The sequence below is a fragment of the Ranitomeya imitator genome, chromosome 4 (genome assembly GCF_032444005.1).
Source record: "Ranitomeya imitator isolate aRanImi1 chromosome 4, aRanImi1.pri, whole genome shotgun sequence".
NCBI classification, from domain to species: Eukaryota; Metazoa; Chordata; class Amphibia; order Anura; family Dendrobatidae; genus Ranitomeya; species Ranitomeya imitator.
The window spans coordinates 39,630,850-39,650,067 of record NC_091285.1 but is presented as its reverse complement, the minus strand read 5'-3'; the positions used below and the strand labels follow the sequence as shown (position 1 = coordinate 39,650,067).

Below are 19,218 nucleotides of genomic sequence, written 5' to 3'. Positions count from 1 at the left end.
TCACATGGCCATATTTACGGAAAAATAAAAAAGTTATGGCTCTGGGAGGGAGGGGAGTGAAAAACGAACACGGAAAAACGAAAAATCCCAAAGTCATGAAGGGGTTAAACACCATGGTCTGTACTCCGTGCACGAGGCCACATGCGCCACAATACCCCCTTCTGCCGACTCTGCCCTCGATCATTGCGCCCATCTCTGGTAGAACCTCTAGGGAAGAAGACCCACATAATACGACATCCAATGCTGCCGTCCTCCCGAATCAGATGTGTCTCTTTAGATCCCCTATAAATCTGACCTTCACTGTGACTGGCATCATGTGGATGGTTTCCATTGCCTGAATAAAATTCAACTACATCTAGTAAAATAAAAAGCGACTCGTTGGTTTTGGTCTGGCAATTTTATTAACAACTGATGGACAAGGCTGGAAAACTACAGACGACGACCACGGCGACCGCCCTTTCTGCGGGTGCTGTCTGATGGGATGGGCGTCACATCCTCTGCAGAGAAACAAGAGACACTATTAGAAGACCGGTGATTACAGCAGGAGTATATACATACAGAGCTCACCCAGCTAAGGCGAGGTCTGCATATGGCCATGTAGAGCTGTAATGGAGCTTCTCTACAAAACATATGCCCCATGACCCCAGACTATGAAGACTAATAGAAGACATTTGTGCACAACGTCATTCTGAAGTGACCGTAAACATGCAGTGCTTACAAGCTCTTTCCCACAGATCTTGTAAGCACTGCTCTGCAGCGGGCCGTATCGGGGCCACTTTTGCTTCAGACACTGGACAGGCAAAGTGGTCTCCACAAAGCAAAACAGTTTGGGCCAATGTCGCAGGGAGATCACTGGTCCAAACAAATCAAGGAGAAGCGATTCACCCAGCATGCCAGGAAGTAGAGGATGGGTGCCCTCCTGAAAAGGCACAAAACACATCGCCTTCTACTAATGCCTAGTCTGCATTTCCCCATGAGTACAGAATATTTACCATTACAGGGGATAATAATAATAATAATAATCTTTATTTTTATATAGCGCTAACATATTCCGCAGCGCTTTACAGTTTGGCACACATTATCACATTAGGGGATCTCCACTACTCAAACGCGATATGCCATCTTATAAAATAAAGCCAACCTATGCTCCCCTCAGATACCAGCACTTTCCAGCGATGATGGCAGTGGGTCTCATATGGCCTTGAGACATCATACAAGCCCTGCAGCGGTCACTTCACTCACTTCCTTCCTACCTAACGATAATTTGGGGGAAGTCGGCAGCAGCTCTCACTTTTACTGGATGTCCAAGTCATCTGAAGTGGCGGCTGACATCATCTACCAAGTTGATAGGAGCCACAGGAGAGCAGTGGAGGAGCAGAGCATAGGCTCGTGCTATTTTACAAGGTGTTACATAGCACTTAAGTAGTTCGAGTAGTGGACAACCCCCTTTAACCTTCTACAAGAATAAAGGTTTCCCCATAACCGTTCTTACCGATGCGGCCAATTTTCATGCCAGAACGAGCCAGAGCTCTGAGGGCAGACTGGGCACCAGGTCCAGGGGTCTTGGTTCTGAAAGTAGAATTAATTTCAGGCTATAAATTTGTGCTTATTGACATGAATATATTGGCAATAACAAAAAGACACGAGGGCTTAAAGAATCCCCCATCACATCCACAAGTGGCACCGACGACAGGTTTCTGCAGCGGTGCCTCTTACCCCCGGTGTGGAGGTATATGGTGCGGTAGAAACCCTTCAACTTATTGACTAACACCCTACATAGGGCGCTGAGGAGGCCAACAAGCCATACTGACTGGGTGACCATCAGGCACAGATGCAGCATGGCAAATCTAACCTTTAGTACCTCTAGTGAACACGTATGAAGTGGTCGTACGGCGCATGCGAGTGCTGCTGCCTCCCTCAGTGTCTACCTGCAGCTACAAGAGTGACGGGGAACATACAAGCCAATGTAAAAGGTGGCTACAGCGGTCACATGTACCCTGCTGCCCCTCTAACAGATGACTGTGGGGGTGCAGAGAGCAAGACACTTAATCTAATATTGCCTGAACTAGTGGCAGCAGGAATTGGGCCCCGGTACCGTTAATGTACCCTGAAACTTCTGAATGCCCACGACCATGTGCCTTGAATGACTAGCCCAAGACAGGTCCCGGTGGCATCTCGCTGCCACTTCCCCTATAAGGACAGCTCACCCCCTTTGTGTATAAAAGAACCGTCAGAAGGATCAGGGTGGAGAAGCCTCGGGCTGGGCACTCACAATCAATGGTCCCCAGTTGGCCTTTATAAACAGGTTTCCTCTGAAGTGCTGCTGCCTGTGGTTCGGGCAGCAAGAATCTCATGGCAGGATCTTAAGGACTAGTGTGGATCTCTCTTAAGGGAAGACATGGCTTACTGCTGTAAGTAGATTCAACCCATGATCATTTACACTAGAATTTTTATTTATTTTAATTCTAAAGCGGACTTTTTAAAGGGCCTAGCATAGAATGACTGTTCAGACCAAGCCCTGCTGCTTCATGGTGGAGCCATTTATATACAACTTCCCACCTGCTTGTTTTCTCACCACCATGCTCTACTTTGATTGACAGCTCTGGCTTCATAGAGGCAGAGAAGAGATAGATGGAAACCAAGCAGGTGGGAAGGTGGATATAAAATGGTTGGCAGCCGTGATGCACCCAGTGTATGGACTTTGTGCCAACAGTCCCTTTACAGTGGTCTGCAGCTGACAGCCACAGGTGAAGCCAATCTCTACCATAGACTGACATAAGGCCCCCTAAACGGTCACTGAATGGCTCCACAGGCAGCAATCGGACACATCAGGGTGTAATGTGCAAGTCAGCGCAGCCATGTGAAACACTGTTCCTGCAGCGGGATCCTGGCATACCATCACATCATCTGAGCCCAAATACTGCATTTTTGGGTTGACCGGAGAATAACGCAACTGAATTCACCGATTCACATTTTTCCTCTTCCCATTTCACACATTTATAGATGCCAGTGGTCCCATTCCTAGGGCATTGCTCTGCGGCTCTCCACTGCCAAACATATACAGCAAGTTATCTTGAGGAGACTAAGCATCTCCGCAAGATAAATTGACATGCTGCGGTCTCGAAAAGTGCAGCATAGTGGAGATGAGATTTCTCTAAGTCCCCTCCACTATGGTGTAACATCTGGCGGCTGTGGATGTACGCAGCGTCCAACCAGTGGGAATATACCTTAAGGGTCACCCAACACGGTGCCTCTTCTCGTCCATTACCTGTTGCCTCCAGTGGCTCGGAGCTTGATGTGAAGAGCGGTGATGCCGAGCTCCTTGCACCTCTGGGCGACATCTTGAGCCGCCAACATAGCGGCATAAGGAGAGGACTCGTCTCTGTCGGCTTTCACCTTCATCCCGCCGGTCACACGGCAGATTGTTTCCCTGCAGAGTGCGACACGCAGGTAAGAGCAGAGCCATCACGTGACTACACTACAGCTTTAGGATCGGGAGGGGGGTCACTTACTTGCCAGACAGATCGGTCACATGTACAAAGGTGTCGTTGAAAGAGGCAAAGATGTGGCAGACTCCAAACACGTTCTCCCCTTCGGCCACTTGTGGCCCCAGGCTGATCACCTGCTCTTCCTTCTTTTCCTTACCCTTACGTGGAGCCATTTCTAGGAACAAACATCACACAGGACATTATATAGGCACCCACCTATCACATATACGGGTCAGACACTGCTGTAATGCTTCTGTATAATCGCAGACAAAATCAGTAACTGCAGGAATGGGGGGAGGACATGCTAGGGATTGGTGTAGGGCGAGTAGGGGGCCACAGGGGCAGAAGAACAGGGCGCAAAATGCCATGGCATCAGCTGCACTTATTGGGCACAGCCACGTGCCAAGCTGAAGGCGTAAAGCTTCTTAATCTTGGTTGCTGCCACCAACCAAAAGCTACGCAGACCCCAATTAGGCTACGTTCACATTAACGTCGCGCCGCTGTTGCGTCGGCGACGCAGCGGCGACGCGCCCCTATGTTTAACATAGGGGACGCGTGCGTCTTTTTGCACGCGTTTTCCGACACGTGCGTCGTTTTAGAAGCTAGCGTCGGATGCAAGAAAACGCTACAAGTTGCATTTTTCTTGCGTCCGATTTCGTCAAAAAACGACGCACGCGTCGCAAAAAGCGCGCGTTTTTGCGCGCGTTTTTCCGTGCGTCGCCGACGCAGGGCGGTGCAACGCTAGTGTGAACGTAGACTTACTGGTTGATTAGAGGGGGTCTGACTGCTGCGACCGGCACATGGCGCCACCATGTGCATCCACTATGTGCTCAGCTTTATCTTGTAGCCCCACAGAACCAATGTAGCAGTGGTCCAGATCCTTCTGCTGATCCGTGAAGGTCCCAGCAGCCGAGACCTCACCACTCCTACAAATGGTTGACTGCAGATTTTTGCGCACAGCGAGGATTCCCCAATATGAGCGGTGGTCACAGGCCGACTAGAAACGAGCAGCCTCGCTCAATGCGAGAGAACAGAACCTGGACATGTCTATCTGGACTGTGGCAGGATGTATACAAAATACTGCCTGCTGCCAGCACCGAGACTGGCGAGTCCTCATCACGCAGCACGCACAATACGACAAATCTCTAGCCTGCCATCACAGATCGAACGTAAATTTATAACCCGAGTAGAGATGAGCGAGCGTGCCGGGATAAGGCGTTATCTGAGCATGCTCGGGTGCTAACCGAGTGTCTTGCGAACTTATTGCATGCAGAAGCAGCATATCGAGCAATCCCTCCAGTGTTGCGGCTTTCGGACAGTGGCAAGACGTGCAGCCACGGGGGACTCGAAACATTTATCAAGCACGCCGAAAATAATCAATTTAAAAACATGAGCATGCTCAGATAACACCTTATCCAAGCAGGTTCGGTGAGCACTAAACCCAAGGCCGGACAACCCCTTTAATAACTACGGTAGAAAAACGCAACACGGTTTGGTAAGTACAGAACGAGGATTCATTACGTTACATAAAAACATCTGGGGTAACTAGGGGTTAAGGCCGCGTGATACATTAATGTTCTGGCGAAACACAAACAATGGACGAATTATAGGGAGGTGAGCACTATATTAGGGCACATTACATGGGGACACCGGGCTCAGGACTGGACCGGAGGAAGGGAAGCAGAGCACTAACAGGCGCAGATATTGGCCCATCCCAGAGGGGGCTGCGGACCCCTGGTGCCAGGTACTAGGACCCCGAGCACATGAGAGGAGCCATGGGGGGAAACAGCCGAGCTGCGAGGCCTGGAGGCGCACACTGACCTGCAGTCCTATGTAAATAAGGCACAGCCACCCTCCGCTCCGTAGAGGAGCATGCGGGGCCGCAGAGCCCAGGGTGTCCCTGACTCCGGCGATATCAGTACACCGGCCCCCTCCACACCGAGCACCGTGCCCCCTTACTCCCCGCCGCCATCTCCCCTCAGTTACGAAGGATGGATTCGGATTCGGTTGCCGAGGCCGCACTTACTGCTACGTCTTCTCGAGGAGCCGCTACAGGAAAGGAAGGAAGTTGGGCGGAGGGGGCAAAGGTCACTCCCATAACCGGAAGTGGCTCCTCCTCGCCACTTCCGGGGTCACCGCAGTAAAGCGAGATCTTTTTTTTCCTAAAAGAATAATGTTTATGGCCGTAATATTGTACGAAACTGCAACGGAAAGGATTTATTCATCTTGGAAAATCACAGCTTGAGAGATCACAGATATCCGTTTTCCAGTAACAAAGATGGCGGATCTGTAGTCATTCTTGGGAATACTCAGAATGCGTGCTTGTTGCCCATAGCAACCAATCAGCGTCTCCGTTTTATTGCTCCAGCTCAGGTAAAAAGAAAAGAAAAGAAAAGGGAGCTGTGATTGGTTGATGTGAACAGTTTTGCTTGAGGCTTTCTGGAGGTTGTTTTTGCCTCCTTGTTTTTCTAGAGCCGTGGCTTCATGCTTCTGCAGCAACATGGCGGCATGAGGCCTTATTGCCTCTATTTTTGTGGGACGAGTTATCATTTTGACTGATACTGTTCACCTTACCATAAAATTAGCTGAAATCTATATATACATACACCTAAATATATACAGTGCAGACCAAAAGTTTGGACACACCTTCTCATTTAAAGATTTTTCTGTATTTTCATGACTATGAAAATTGTACATTCACACTGAAGGCATCAAAACTATGAATTAACACATGTGGAATTATATAGTTAACAAAAAAGTGTGAAACTACTGAAATTATGTCTTATATTCTAGGTTCTTCAAAGTAGCCACCTTTTGCTTTGATGACTGCTTTGCACACTCTTGGCATTCTCTTGATGAGCTTCAAGAGATAGTCACCGGGAATGGTTTTCCAACAATCTTGAAGGAGTTCCCAGAGATGCTTAGCACTTGTTGGCCCTTTTGCCTTCACTTTGCGCTCCAGCTCACCCCTGGTGACTGTGGAGGCCAGGTCATCTGGCGTAGCACCCCGTCACTCTCCTTCTTTGTCAAATAGCCCTTGCACAGCCTGGAGGTGTGTTTGGGGTCATTGTCCTGTTGAAAAATAAATGATGGTCCAACTAAACGCAAACCGGATGGAATAGCATGCTGCTGCAAGATGCTGTGGTAGCCATGCTGGTTCAGTATGCCTTCAGTGTGAATGTACAATTTTCATAGTCATGAAAATACAGAAAAATCTTTAAATGAGAAGGTGTGTCCAAACTTTTGGTCTGTACTGTATATATACAGTGCCTACAAGTAGTATTCAACCCCTGCAGATTTAATAAGATGCAAATAAGTTAGAGCCTTCAAACTTCAAACAAGAGCAGGATTTATTAACAGATGCATAAATCTTACAAACCAAAAAGTTTTGTTGCTCAGTTAAATTTTTATAAATTTTAAACATAAAAGTGTGGGTCAATTATTATTCAACCCCTAGGTTTAATATTTTGTGGAATAACCTTTGTTTGCAATTACAGCTAATAATCGTCTTTTATAAGACCTGATCAGGCCGGCACAGGTCTCTGGAGTTATCTTGGCCCACTCCTCCATTCAGATCTTCTCCAAGTTATCTAGGTTCTTTGGGTGTCTCATGTGGACTTTAATCTTGAGCTCCTTCCACAAGTTTTCAATTGGGTTAAGGTCAGGAGACTGACTAGGCCACTGCAACTCCTTGATTTTTTGCCTCTTGAACCAGGCCTTGGTTTTCTTGGCTGTGTGCTTTGGGTCGTTGTCTTGTTGGAAGATGAAATGACGACCCATCTTAAGATCCTTGATGGAGGAGCGGAGGTTCTTGGCCAAAATCTCCAGGTAGGCCGTGCTATCCATCTTCCCATGGATGCGGACCAGATGGCCAGGCCCCTTGGCTGAGAAACAGCCCCACAGCATGATGCTGCCACCACCATGCTTGACTGTAGGGATGGTATTCTTGGGGTCGTATGCAGTGCCATCCAGTCTCCAAACGTCACGTGTGTGGTTGGCACCAAAGATCTCGATCTTGGTCTCATCAGACCAGAGAACCTTGAACCAGTCAGTCTCAGAGTCCTCCAAGTGATCATGAGCAAACTGTAGACGAGCCTTGACATGACGCTTGGAAAGTAAAGGTACCTTACGGGCTCGTCTGGAACGGAGACCATTGCGGTGGAGTACGTTACTTATGGTATTGACTGAAACCAATGTCCCCACTGCCATGAGATCTTCCCGGAGCTCCTTCCTTGTTGTCCTTGGGTTAGCCTTGACTCTTCGGACAAGCCTGGCCTCGGCACGGGAGGAAACTTTCAAAGGCTGTCCAGGCCATGGAAGGCTAACAGTAGTTCCATAAGCCTTCCACTTCCGAATGATGCTCCCAACAGTGGAGACAGGTAGGCCCAACTCCTTGGAAAGGGTTTTGTACCCCTTGCCAGCCTTGTGACCCTCCACGATCTTGTCTCTGATGGCCTTGGAATGCTCCTTTGTCTTTACCATGTTGACCATGTATGAGTGCTGTTCACAAGTTTGGGGAGGGTCTTAAATAGTCAGAAAAGGCTGGAAAAAGAGATAATTAATCCAAACATGTGAAGCTCATTGTTCTTTGTTCCTGAACTACTTCTTAATACTTTAGGGGAACCAAACAGAATTCTGGTGGGTTGAGGGGTTGAATAATAAATGACCCTCTGAAAAGACTTTTCACAATTTAAAAAAAAAAATAAACAAAGAAATAACATTCTTTTTTGCTGCAGTGCATTTCACACTTCCAGGCTGATCTACAGTCCAAATGTCACAATGCCAAATTAATTCCAAATATGTAAACCTGCTAAATCTGCAGGGGGTTGAATACTACTTGTAGGCGCTGTATATTTGTAGATTGTGAGCATTCGCGGGCAGGGTCCTCTCTCCTCATGTACCAGTCGGGACTTGTATAAGATTATTGTACCTGTTTTTATTATATATACCCCTCCTCATATGTAAAGCGCCATGGAATAAATGGCGCTATAATAATAATATATATATATATATATATATATATATATATTAGAAAAAAAGGGGGAAACAGCACAGCAGAGTTCCAGAAAAAAGTGATGTTATTGCCCAAAAGTGTTGACGTTTCAGATACAATCCTTTCTAAAGCGCTTGAGAAAGGATTGTATCCGAAACGTCGCCATAACATCCAACGAGAGGCCGGATATTATACACCGGGGGGGGGGGGGGGGAAGCTGGATGTTATACACTGGGGGGCGAGGGGTCAGATGTTATACACTATGGGCAATGTGGTCCAATGTTATACCTGTTAGTAAAGGCAGATGGCTTGGTGAGGGACCTGAGGTTATGCACCTGGGCTGGGGGACACTGGGGGGGAAGGGCCGAATGTTATACAATGTAGGTGAGGGGTCGGATGTTATAGAACAGGGGGCAATGGGGTATACAATGGTGACGAGGGGCTGCATATCATACAACCGGGCAATGGGACTGAGTGAAAAAGGTGAAAACATTAAGATATGTGTCCCAATACTTCTCTCCATATAGTGTTGCCCTGTATATATTACACACAGCCTCGTCCGAATCAGGTCATTTAGTTTTCCTCCACAGTATAATTTTCTCTGGGCCATATTGTCCAATTTTCTATTAATGCCACTAAAATCAATATTGTCATCACAAAGCATTATATAAAGCACATCACATATGAAAGAAGTGGCCTTCCGAGACCTTATTAGTAGACTTCCAGGAATTGAATGGGAACTCGTTGGCAAATTCATACCGTCCTAATTGTAAGCAGCATGACAGTGACAGGTCCTTATAACACTGAAAGAAGGGGTGTACTTTTTAACCCCATTCTACTATGAAGACTCCACTAGCGATTTTTGAAGCAAAAACTTGGACAAAACACTCAAAAAAGATACCCGGGTGTGTTTTGGGCATCTTTTGAGCTTTCTCATTGAGTGTCTTCAGAGCGGTAAATGCCAGAAGAATGGTCGGATCACTTTTATGGAAACCTGAAGCCGTTAAAAGATGCTCAAAAGCCTGAATATTTGAACAGCATATAAATACACATATTTCTACACTTTCTTTTAAACATTTTTGTGTTTTCTCATATGGGTTTCGAACTGGACCTGCTCCAAACGCACCTGAAAAAACGTCATGTGGACATACCCTAATGGAGCAATAGGGTACATCCACTTAATTCAAACTCCAGAGGACTCAGGACACTATTTACTGACGAACGGTGTCACGTCTCCTTACCACCGCCTTTGGTGTCCTGACAGTCTACGAATTCCACACTTTCCCTCTGCACCCCCAGTATAGTTTGTGGCTGCTGACATTGTATTTTTGCTGGAAGCAATGACACTGCCACTAAGGTGCGCGCATGCACTGACTTCTCTGACAGGGCCAGTGCCCACAGATCCACCTTCTCCAACCAATACTTTCCCAGTTACTTAAAAGATCCTTCCCCATTAATCTATTGAGTAAAACAGTGCAGAGGTTCCTATCTATCCAAAGCTGTCCTTCATAGTTGTATTCTGACCCTGACCTCCTGCCAATATACTGTGTAAGATGGCTGTCAGACACATAGTGGATGGGAGACAAACCTGGAGGAATGCTTTTGTAAGGGGTAATCGGCCATGACTGGTTGATTGTGAGCAGCTGAAGAGTTGGAAGAGACGGCTGTTCACCATATCTCCATCCCTGGGTATGGTTCACTTTGTAAAATTAGGCTGTTAGTCTCCCACATGCCTGTGTGCATGGAGGTGTGCAGATCTCCTGGATTGAGTGCCTTTGCTAAAGGACTAAGTAGCTGGATTCTAAGCCGGGTGGGCTAACCAGCAGTATTGTATGGAGTTTTTTGCTTTATGTTTTACATTATGCCGGACTAGGGCTATATTTGAGTTTCCACTGATGTGGTTTATGAGGACTGAGATAAACCAGCCCGAATTTTATATAGAAAAGGTTCCTGTGATACCTTATATCGCTCTCAAGTGAGTAGCATTGCTACAACTGTATTGAGCCAATTCTGCTTGCCTTGACCTTGGCTTGTTGGACTATACTTCATGGCTTATATATTGGAAACCATCATCGGCTGTTAATGATGACAACTCTGAGGTTGTTCGCAAGTGGGATCCTGAAATCCAGATTCTTGGACATAGGTTAGAGAATGAATATTGGGGTGCCTCTAATGCCAAATCCGATCCACTACAACGTAGGTCTTGTGTGAAATGGGCCCCCAGCAGTCAGATATTTGTCACCTATCCTGTGATATCCAATGTAGATGGCACAAGCTGTGGTGCTTCCGAGCTGCAGCCTGTAAACAAAGACTGGGGCAGAGGCAGAGAGGCAGAGCTGGACTTGAGAAAGGTGCGTTTGTCATTCGAAATGTGTGATGAAATACACATCTATGCCAGACAACCTTTAACAAAAATGAAAGAAAGCAAAAAACCCTTCTATAATTCTTTAAAGAGTTATGTGTAATGGAAGGAAGCTGGGGAAGAGGATCCTACAATTCGAAGAGCATTGAGCATCTGCTTACATATTTCATGTTCTGGGCCAATTAAGGACGCCTGAAACTGCCTAAAACAACAATAGGCGATCCTTGCATTTTTAAGGGAAGCTTTATTCACTCTGGAGACATTTGCTGAGAAATTCCGGATATGTTGTGTGGACTCAGCTGATCTCGGAATAAATGTTTTTTGTTTTAGGAGAACGAGGTGAACACAGAACTCAGCAGATGTCGAATGTGTAGCATCAGCCTAAAAGGAATAACCAATGCTCTCCGCCACACTCCTTTTATTTAACCCCTTTACCCCCAAGGGTGGTTTGCACGTTAATGACCGGGCCAATTTTTACAATTCTGACCACTGTCCCTTTATGAGGTTATAACTCTGGAACGCTTCAATGGATCCTGGTGATTCTGACATTGTTTTCTCGTGACATATTGTACTTCATGACAATGGTAAAAATTCTTTGATAGTACCTGCGTTTATTTGTGAAAAAAACGGAAATTTGGCAAAAATTATGAAAATTTCGCAATTTTCCAACTTTGAATTTTTATGCAATTAAATCACAGAGATATGTCACACAAAATACTTAATAAGTAACATTTCCCACATGTCTACTTTACATCAGCACAATTTTGGAACCAAAATTTTTTTTTGTTAGGGAGTTATAAGGGTTAAAAGTTGACCAGCAATTTCTCATTTCTACAACACCATTTTATTTTAGGGACCACATCTCATTTGAAGTCATTTTGAGGGGTCTATATGATAGAAAATACCCAAGTGTGACACCATTCTAAAAACTACACCCCTCAAGGTGCTCAAAACCATATTCAAGAAGTTTATTAACCCTTCTGGTGCTTCACAGGAATTTTTTGAATGTTTAAATAAAAATGAACATTTAACTTTTTTTCACAAAAAATTTAATTCAGCTCCAATTTGTTTTATTTTACCAAGGGTAACAGGAGAAAATGGACCCCAAACATTGTTGTACATTTTGTCCTGAGTATGCCAATACCCCACATGTGGGGGTAAACCACTGTTTGGGCGCATGGCAGAGCTCGGAAGCGAAGGAGTGCCATTTGACTTTTCAATGCAAAATTGACTGGAATTGAGATGGGACGCCATGTTTCGTTTGGAGAGCCCCTGATGTGGCTAAACATTGAAACCCCCCACAAGTGACACCATTTTGGAAAGTAGACCCCCTAAGGAACTTATCTAGAGGTGTGGTGAGCACTTTGACCCACCAAGTGCTTCACAGAAGTTTATAATGTAGAACCGTAAAAATAAAAAATCATATTTTTTCACAAAAATTATCTTTTCGCCCCCAATTTTTTATTTTCCCAAGGGTAAGAGAAGAAATTGGACCCCAAAAGTTGTTGTACAATTTGTCCTGAGTACGCTGATAGCCCATATGTGGGGGTAAACCACTGTTTGGGTGGATGGGAGAGCTCGGAAGGGAAGGAGCGCCGTTTGACTTTTCAATGCAAAATTGACAGGAATTGAGATGGGACGTCATGTTGCGTTTGAAGAGCCACTGATGTGCCTAAACATTGAAACCCCCCACAAGTGACACCATTTTGGAAAGTAGACCCCATAAGGAACTTATCTAGAGGTGTGGTGAGCACTTTGACCCACCAAGTGCTTCACAGAAGTTTATAATGTAGAACCGTAAAAATAAAAAATCATATTTTTTCACAAAAATTATCTTTTTGCCCCCAATTTTTTATTTTCCCAAGGGTAAGAGAAGAAATTGGACCCAAAAAGTTGTTGTACAATTTGTCCTGAGTACGCTGATACCCCATATGTGGGGGTAAACCACTGTTTGGGCGGATGGGAGAGCTCGCAAGGGAAGGAGCGCCGTTTGACTTTTCAATGCAAAATTGACAGGAATTGAGATGGGACGCCATGTTGCGTTTGAAGAGCCACTGATGTGCCTAAACATTGAAACCCCCCACAAATGACACCATTTTGGAAAGTAGACCCCCTAAGGAACTTATCTAGAGGTGTGGTGAGCACTTTGACCCACCAAGTGCTTCACAGAAGTTTATAATGCAGAGCCGTAAAAATAAAACAAAATTTTTTTCCCACAAAAATTATTTTTTTAGCCCCCAGTTTTGTATTTTCCTGAGGGTAACAGGAGAAATTGGACCCCAAAATTTGTTGCCCAATTTGTCCTGAGTGCGATGATACACCATATGTGGGGGGAACCACTGTTTGGGCACATGGGAGGGCTCAGAAGGGAAGGAGTGCCATTTGAATGCAGACTTAGATGGAATGGTCTGCAGGTGTCACATTGCGTTTTCAGAGCCCCTAATGTACCTAAACAGTAGAAACCCCCCACAAGTGACACCATTTTGGAAAGTAGACCCCCTTAGGAACTTATCTAGAGGTGTGGTGAGCACTTTGACCCACCAAGTGCTTCACAGAAGTTTATAATGCAGAGCCGTAAAAATAAAACAAAATTTTTTTCCCACAAAAATTATTTTTTTAGCCCCCAGTTTTGTATTTTCCCGAGGGTAACAGGAGAAATTCTACCCCACAATTTGTTGTCCAATTTGTCCTGAGTGCGCTGATACCCCATATGTGGGGGGGAACCACTGTTTGGGCGCATGGCAGGGCTCGGAAAGGAAGGAGCTCCATTTGGAATGAGGACTTAGATGGAATGGTCTGCAGGTGTCACATTGCATTTGCAGAGCCCCTAATGTACCTAAACAGTAGAAACCTCCCATAAGTGACACCATTTTGGAAACTAGACCCCCTAAGGAACTCATCTAGATGTGTTGTGATAGCTTTGAACCCCCAAGTGTTTCACTACAGTTTGTAACGCAGAGCCGTGAAAATTAAAAAAAAAAAATCTTTCCCCCCAAAATTATTTTTTAGCCCCCAGTTTTGTATTTTCCCGAGGGTAAGAGGAGAAATTCGACCCCAAAAGTTGTTGTCCAATTTGTCCTGAGTACGCTGATACCCCGTATGTTGGGGGAAACCACCGTTTGAGCGCATGGCAGAGCTCGGAAGGGAAGGAGCGCCATTTGGAATGCAGACTTAGATGGAATGGTCTGCAGACGTCACATTGCGTTTGCAGAACCCCTAATGTACCTAAACAGTAGAAACCCCCCACAAGTGACCCCATATTGGAAACTAGACCCCCCAGGGAACTAATCTAGATGTGTTGTGAGAACTTTGAACCCCCAAGTGTTTCACTACAGTTTATAACGCAGAGCCGTGAAAATAAAAAATCCTTTTTTTTCCCACAAAAAATATGTTTTAGCCCCGAGTTTTGTATTTTCCCAAGGGTAACAGGAGAAATTGGACCCCAAAAGTTGTTGTCCTATTTGTCCTGAGTACGCTGATACCCCATATGTTGGGGTAAACCCCTGTTTGGGCACACGGGAGAGCTCGGAAGGGAAGAAGCACTGTTTTACTTTTTCAACGCAGAATTGGCTGGAATTGAGATCGGACGCCATGTCGCGTTTGGAGAGCCCCTGATGTGCCTAAACAGTGGAAACCCCACAATTATAATTGAAACCCTAATCCAAACACATCCCTAACCCTAATCCCAACAGTAACCCTAACCACACCTCTAACCCAGACACACCCCTAACCCTAATCCCAACCCTATTCCCAACCGTAAATGTAATCTAAACCCTAACTGTAACTTTAGCCCCAACCCAAACTGTAGCCCTAGCCCTAACCCTAGCCCTAACCCTAGCCCTAACCCTAGCCCTAACCCTAACCCTAGCCCTAGCCCTAACCCTAGCCCTAACCCTAGCCCTAGCTCTAACCCTAGCCCTAACCCTAACCCTAACCCTAACCCTAGCCCTAACCCTAGCCCTAACCCTAGCCCTAACTCTAACCCTAGCCCTAATGGGAAAATGGAAATAAATACATTTTTTAAATTTTTCCCTAACTAAGGGGGTGATGAAGGGGGGTTTGATTTACTTTTATAGCGGGTTTTTTAGCGGATTTTTATGATTGGCAGCCGTCACACACTGAAAGACGCTTTTTATTGCAAAAAATATTTTTTGCGTTAACACATTTTGAGAGCTATAATTTTTCTATATTTTGGTCCACAGACTCATGTGAGGTCTTGTTTTTTGCGGGACGAGTTGACGTTTTTATTGGTATCATTTTCGGGCACGTGACATTTTTTGATCGCTTTTTATTCCAATTTTTGTGAGGCAGAATGACCAAAAACCAGCTATTCATGAATTTCTTTTGGGGGAGGTGTTTATACCGTTCCGCGTTTGGTAAAATTGATAAAGCAGTTTTATTCTTCGGGTCAGTACGATTACAGCGACACCTCATTTATATCATTTTTTTATGTTTTGGCGCTTTTATACGATAAAAACTATTTTATAGAAAAAATAATTATTTTAGCATCGCTTTATTCTCAGGACTATAACTTTTTTATTTTTTGCTGATGATGCTGTATGGTGGCTCGTTTTTTGCGGGACAAGATGACGTTTTCAGCGGTACCATGGTTATTTATATCTGTCTTTTTGATCGCGTGTTATTCCACTTTTTGTTCGGCGGTATGATAATAAAGCGTTGTTTTTTGCCTCGTTTTTTTTTTTTCTTCTTACGGTGTTTACTGAAGGGGTTAACTAGTGGGCCAGTTTTATAGGTCGGGCCGTTACGGACGCGGCGATACTAAATATTTGTACTTTTATTGTTTTTTTTTTTTTATTTAGATAAAGAAATGTATTTATGGGAATAATATTTTTATTTTTTTTTCATTATTTTGGAATATTTTTTTTTATTTTTTTTTACACATTTGAAAATTTTTTTTTTAACTTTTTTACTTTGTCCCAGGGGGGGACATCACAGATCAGTGATCTGACAGTTTGCACAGCACTCTGTCAGATCACTGATCTGACATGCAGCGCTGCAGCCTTCACAGTGCCTGCTCTGAGCAGGCTCTGTGAAGCCACCTCCCTCCCTGCAGGACCCGGATCCGCGGCCATCTTGGATCCGGGGCTGGAGGGAGCAGGGAGGGAGGTGAGACCCTCGCAGCAACGTGATCACATCGCGTTGCTGCGGGGGGCTCAGGGAAGCCCGCAGGGAGCCCCCTCCCTGCGGGAAGCTTCCCTGTACCGCCGGCACATCGCGATCATCTTTGATCGCGGTGTGCCGGGGGTTAATGTGCTGGGGGCGGTCCGTGACCGCTCCTGGCACATAGTGCCGGATGTCAGCTGCGATAGGCAGCTGACACCCGGCCGCGATCGGCGGCGCTCCCCCGGTGAGCGCCGCCGATCGCGCTGGACGTACTATCCCGTCCATGGTCATGGGGGCCCACCCCACATGGATGGGATAGTACGTCCGATGTCAGAAAGGGGTTAATGTTTTTCTAATCTAAACAGGTTCAAAGTTCTCTGATGATTAATTTTTTAATAAAAATCTCTTTGGTGGTCTGAGATTTGTTTTTCCAATACCGAACTCAACGTTATCTGCAAATATACTGAACAAAAATATAAAAGAAACACTTTTGTTTTTTGCTCCCATTTTTCATATGCTGAAATCAGAGATTTTTTTCTAATTCTCTTCTAATCTGTGTTAGTGAGCTCTTCTAATCTGTTAGCGAGCTCTTCTTCTAATCTGTGTTAGTGAGCTCTTCTCCTAATCTGTGTTAGTGAGCTCTTCTCCTAATCTGTGTTAGTGAGCTCTTCTCCTAATGTGTTAGTGAGCTCTTCTCCTAATGTTTTAGTGAGCTCTTCTCCTAATCTGTGTTAGTGAGCTCTTCTCCTAATCTGTGTTAGTGAGCTCTTCTCTTAATGTGTTAGTGAGCTCTTCTCCTAATCTGTGTTAGTGAGCTCTTCTCCTAATCTGTGTTAGTGAGCTCTTCTCCTAATGTGTTAGCGAGCTCTTCTTCTAATCTGTTAGTGAGCTCTTCTCTTAATCTGTGTTAGTGAGCTCTTCTCCTAATGTGTTAGTGAGCTCTTCTCCTAATCTGTGTTAGTGAGCTCTTCTCCTAATCTGTGTTAGTGAGCTCTTCTCCTAATGTGTTAGCGAGCTCTTCTTCTAATCTGTTAGTGAGCTCTTCTCCTAATCTGTGTTAGTGAGCTCTTCTTCTAATCTGGGTTTGTGAGCTCTTCTTCTAATCTGTGTTAGTGAGCTCTTCTAATCTGTGTTATTGAGCTCTTCTAATCTGTGTTAGTGAGATCTTCTCCTAATCTGTGTTAGTGAGCTCTTCTAATCTGTGTTAGTGAGCTCTTCTAATCTGTGTTAGTGAGCTCTTCTAATCTGTTAGCGAGCTCTTCTTCTAATCTGTGTTAGTGAGCTCTTCTCCTAATCTGTGTTAGTGAGCTCTTCTCCTAATCTGTGTTAGTGAGCTCTTCTAATCTGTGTTAGTGAGCTCTTCTAATCTGTGTTAGTGAGCTCTTCTAATCTGTTAGCGAGCTCTTCTTCTAATCTGTGTTAGTGAGCTCTTCTCCTAATCTGTGTTAGTGAGCTCTTCTCCTAATCTGTGTTAGTGAGCTCTTCTCCTAATGTGTTAGTGAGCTCTTCTCCTAATGTTTTAGTGAGCTCTTCTCCTAATCTGTGTTAGTGAGCTCTTCTCCTAATCTGTGTTAGTGAGCTCTTCTCCTAATGTGTTAGTGAGCTCTTCTCCTAATCTGTGTTAGTGAGCTCTTCTCCTAATCTTTGTTAGTGAGCTCTTCTCCTAATGTGTTAGCGAGCTCTTCTTCTAATCTGTTAGTGAGCTCTTCTCTTAATCTGTGTTAGTGAGCTCTTCTCCTAATGTGTTAGTGAGCTCTTCTCCTAATCTGTGTTAGTGAGCTCTTCTCCTAATCTGTGTTAGTGAGCTCTTCTCCTAATGTGTTAGCGAGCTCTTCTTCTAATCTGTTAGTGAGCTCTTCTCCTAATCTGTGTTAGTGAGCTCTTCTTCTAATCTGGGTTTGTGAGCTCTTCTTCTAATCTGTGTTAGTGAGCTCTTCTAATCTGTGTTATTGAGCTCTTCTAATCTGTGTTAGTGAGATCTTCTCCTAATCTGTGTTAGTGAGCTCTTCTCCTAACGTGTTAGTGAGCTCTTCTAATCTGTGAGCTCTTCTAATGTTTTAGTGAGCTCTTCTCCTAATGTGTTAGTGAGCTCGTCTCCTAATCTGTGTTAGTGAGCTCTTCTCCTAATCTGTGTTAGTGAGCTCTTCTCCTAATGTGTTAGTGAGCTCTTCTCCTAATCTGTGTTAGTGAGCTCTTCTCCTAATCTGTGTTAGTGAGCTCTTCTCCTAATCTGTTAGTGAGTTCTCCTAATCTGTGTTAGTGAGCTCTTCTCCTAATGTGTTAGTGAGCTCTTCTCCTAATCTGTGTTAGTGAGCTCTTCTCCTAATGTGTTAGCGAGCTCTTCTAATCTGTTAGTGAGTTCTTCTCCTAATCTGTGTTAGTGAGCTCTTCTCCTAATGTGTTAGTGAGCTCTTCTTCTAATCTGGGTTTGTGAGCTCTTCTTCTAATCTGTGTTATTGAGCTCTTCTAATCTGTGTTAGTGAGCTCTTCTCCTAATCTGTGTTAGTGAGCTCTTCTCCTAACGTGTTAGTGAGCTCTTCTTCTAATCTGTGTTAGTGAGCTCTTCTTCTAATCTGTGTTAGTGAGCTCTTCTCCTAATCTGTGTTAGTGAGCTCTTCTTCTAATGTGTTAGTGAGCTCTTCTTCTAATCTGGGTTTGTGAGCTCTTCTTCTAATCTGTGTTAGTAAGCTCTTCTTCTAATCTGGGTTAGTGAGCTCTTCTCCTAATCTATGTTAGTGAGCCCTTCTTCTAATCTGGGTTAGTGAGCTCTTCTAATTATTATTATTGTATATTTTTATAGCGCCATTTATTCCATGGCGCTTTACATGTGAAAAGGGGGCAAATATAGACAAATAGTACTAAACATGAGCAAAAAACAAGGCACACACGTACATAAAGAGGAAGGACCCTGCCCGCGAGGGCTCACAGTTTGCAGGGGATGGGTGAAGATTTACTAGGAGAGGGTAGAGCTGGTTGTGCGGCGGTTCAGTAGGTTGAGGATCACTGCAGGTTGTAGGCTTGTCGGAAGAGGTGAGTCTTCAGGTTCTTTTTAAAGGTTTCTATGGTAGGCAAGAGTCAGATGTGTTGTGGTAGAGTTCCAGAGTATGGGGAAAACACGGGAGAAGTCTTGGATGCGGTTGTGGGAAGAAGAGATGAGAGGGGAATAGAGAAGGAGGTCTTGAGAGGATCGGAGGTTGCGTGTAGGTAAGTACCGGGAAACCATGTCACAGATGTATGGAGGAGACAGGTTG

General features: G+C 44.9%; 1 protein-coding gene across 2 annotated transcripts; it reads right to left on the bottom strand.

Moving 5' to 3' along the window:
* Positions 1–382: 382 nt before the first annotated feature.
* RPS14 (ribosomal protein S14) lies at positions 383–5,595 on the bottom strand. 2 transcript variants are annotated; one of them, XM_069763564.1, is made up of 5 exons: positions 5,515–5,595; positions 3,513–3,663; positions 3,269–3,430; positions 1,493–1,569; positions 383–497 (listed from the first exon to the last, which is right to left on the bottom strand). In XM_069763564.1, exons 2-5 carry the CDS (start codon positions 3,659–3,661, stop codon positions 430–432), a joined length of 456 nt encoding a protein of 151 aa, XP_069619665.1. In that variant the 5' UTR covers positions 3,662–3,663; positions 5,515–5,595; the 3' UTR covers positions 383–429. The 2 variants fall into 2 exon arrangements, with proteins under 2 accessions (XP_069619665.1, XP_069619666.1); XM_069763565.1 differs by having other exon boundaries at positions 5,310–5,548.
* Between the last annotated feature and the right edge of the window lie 13,623 nt (positions 5,596–19,218).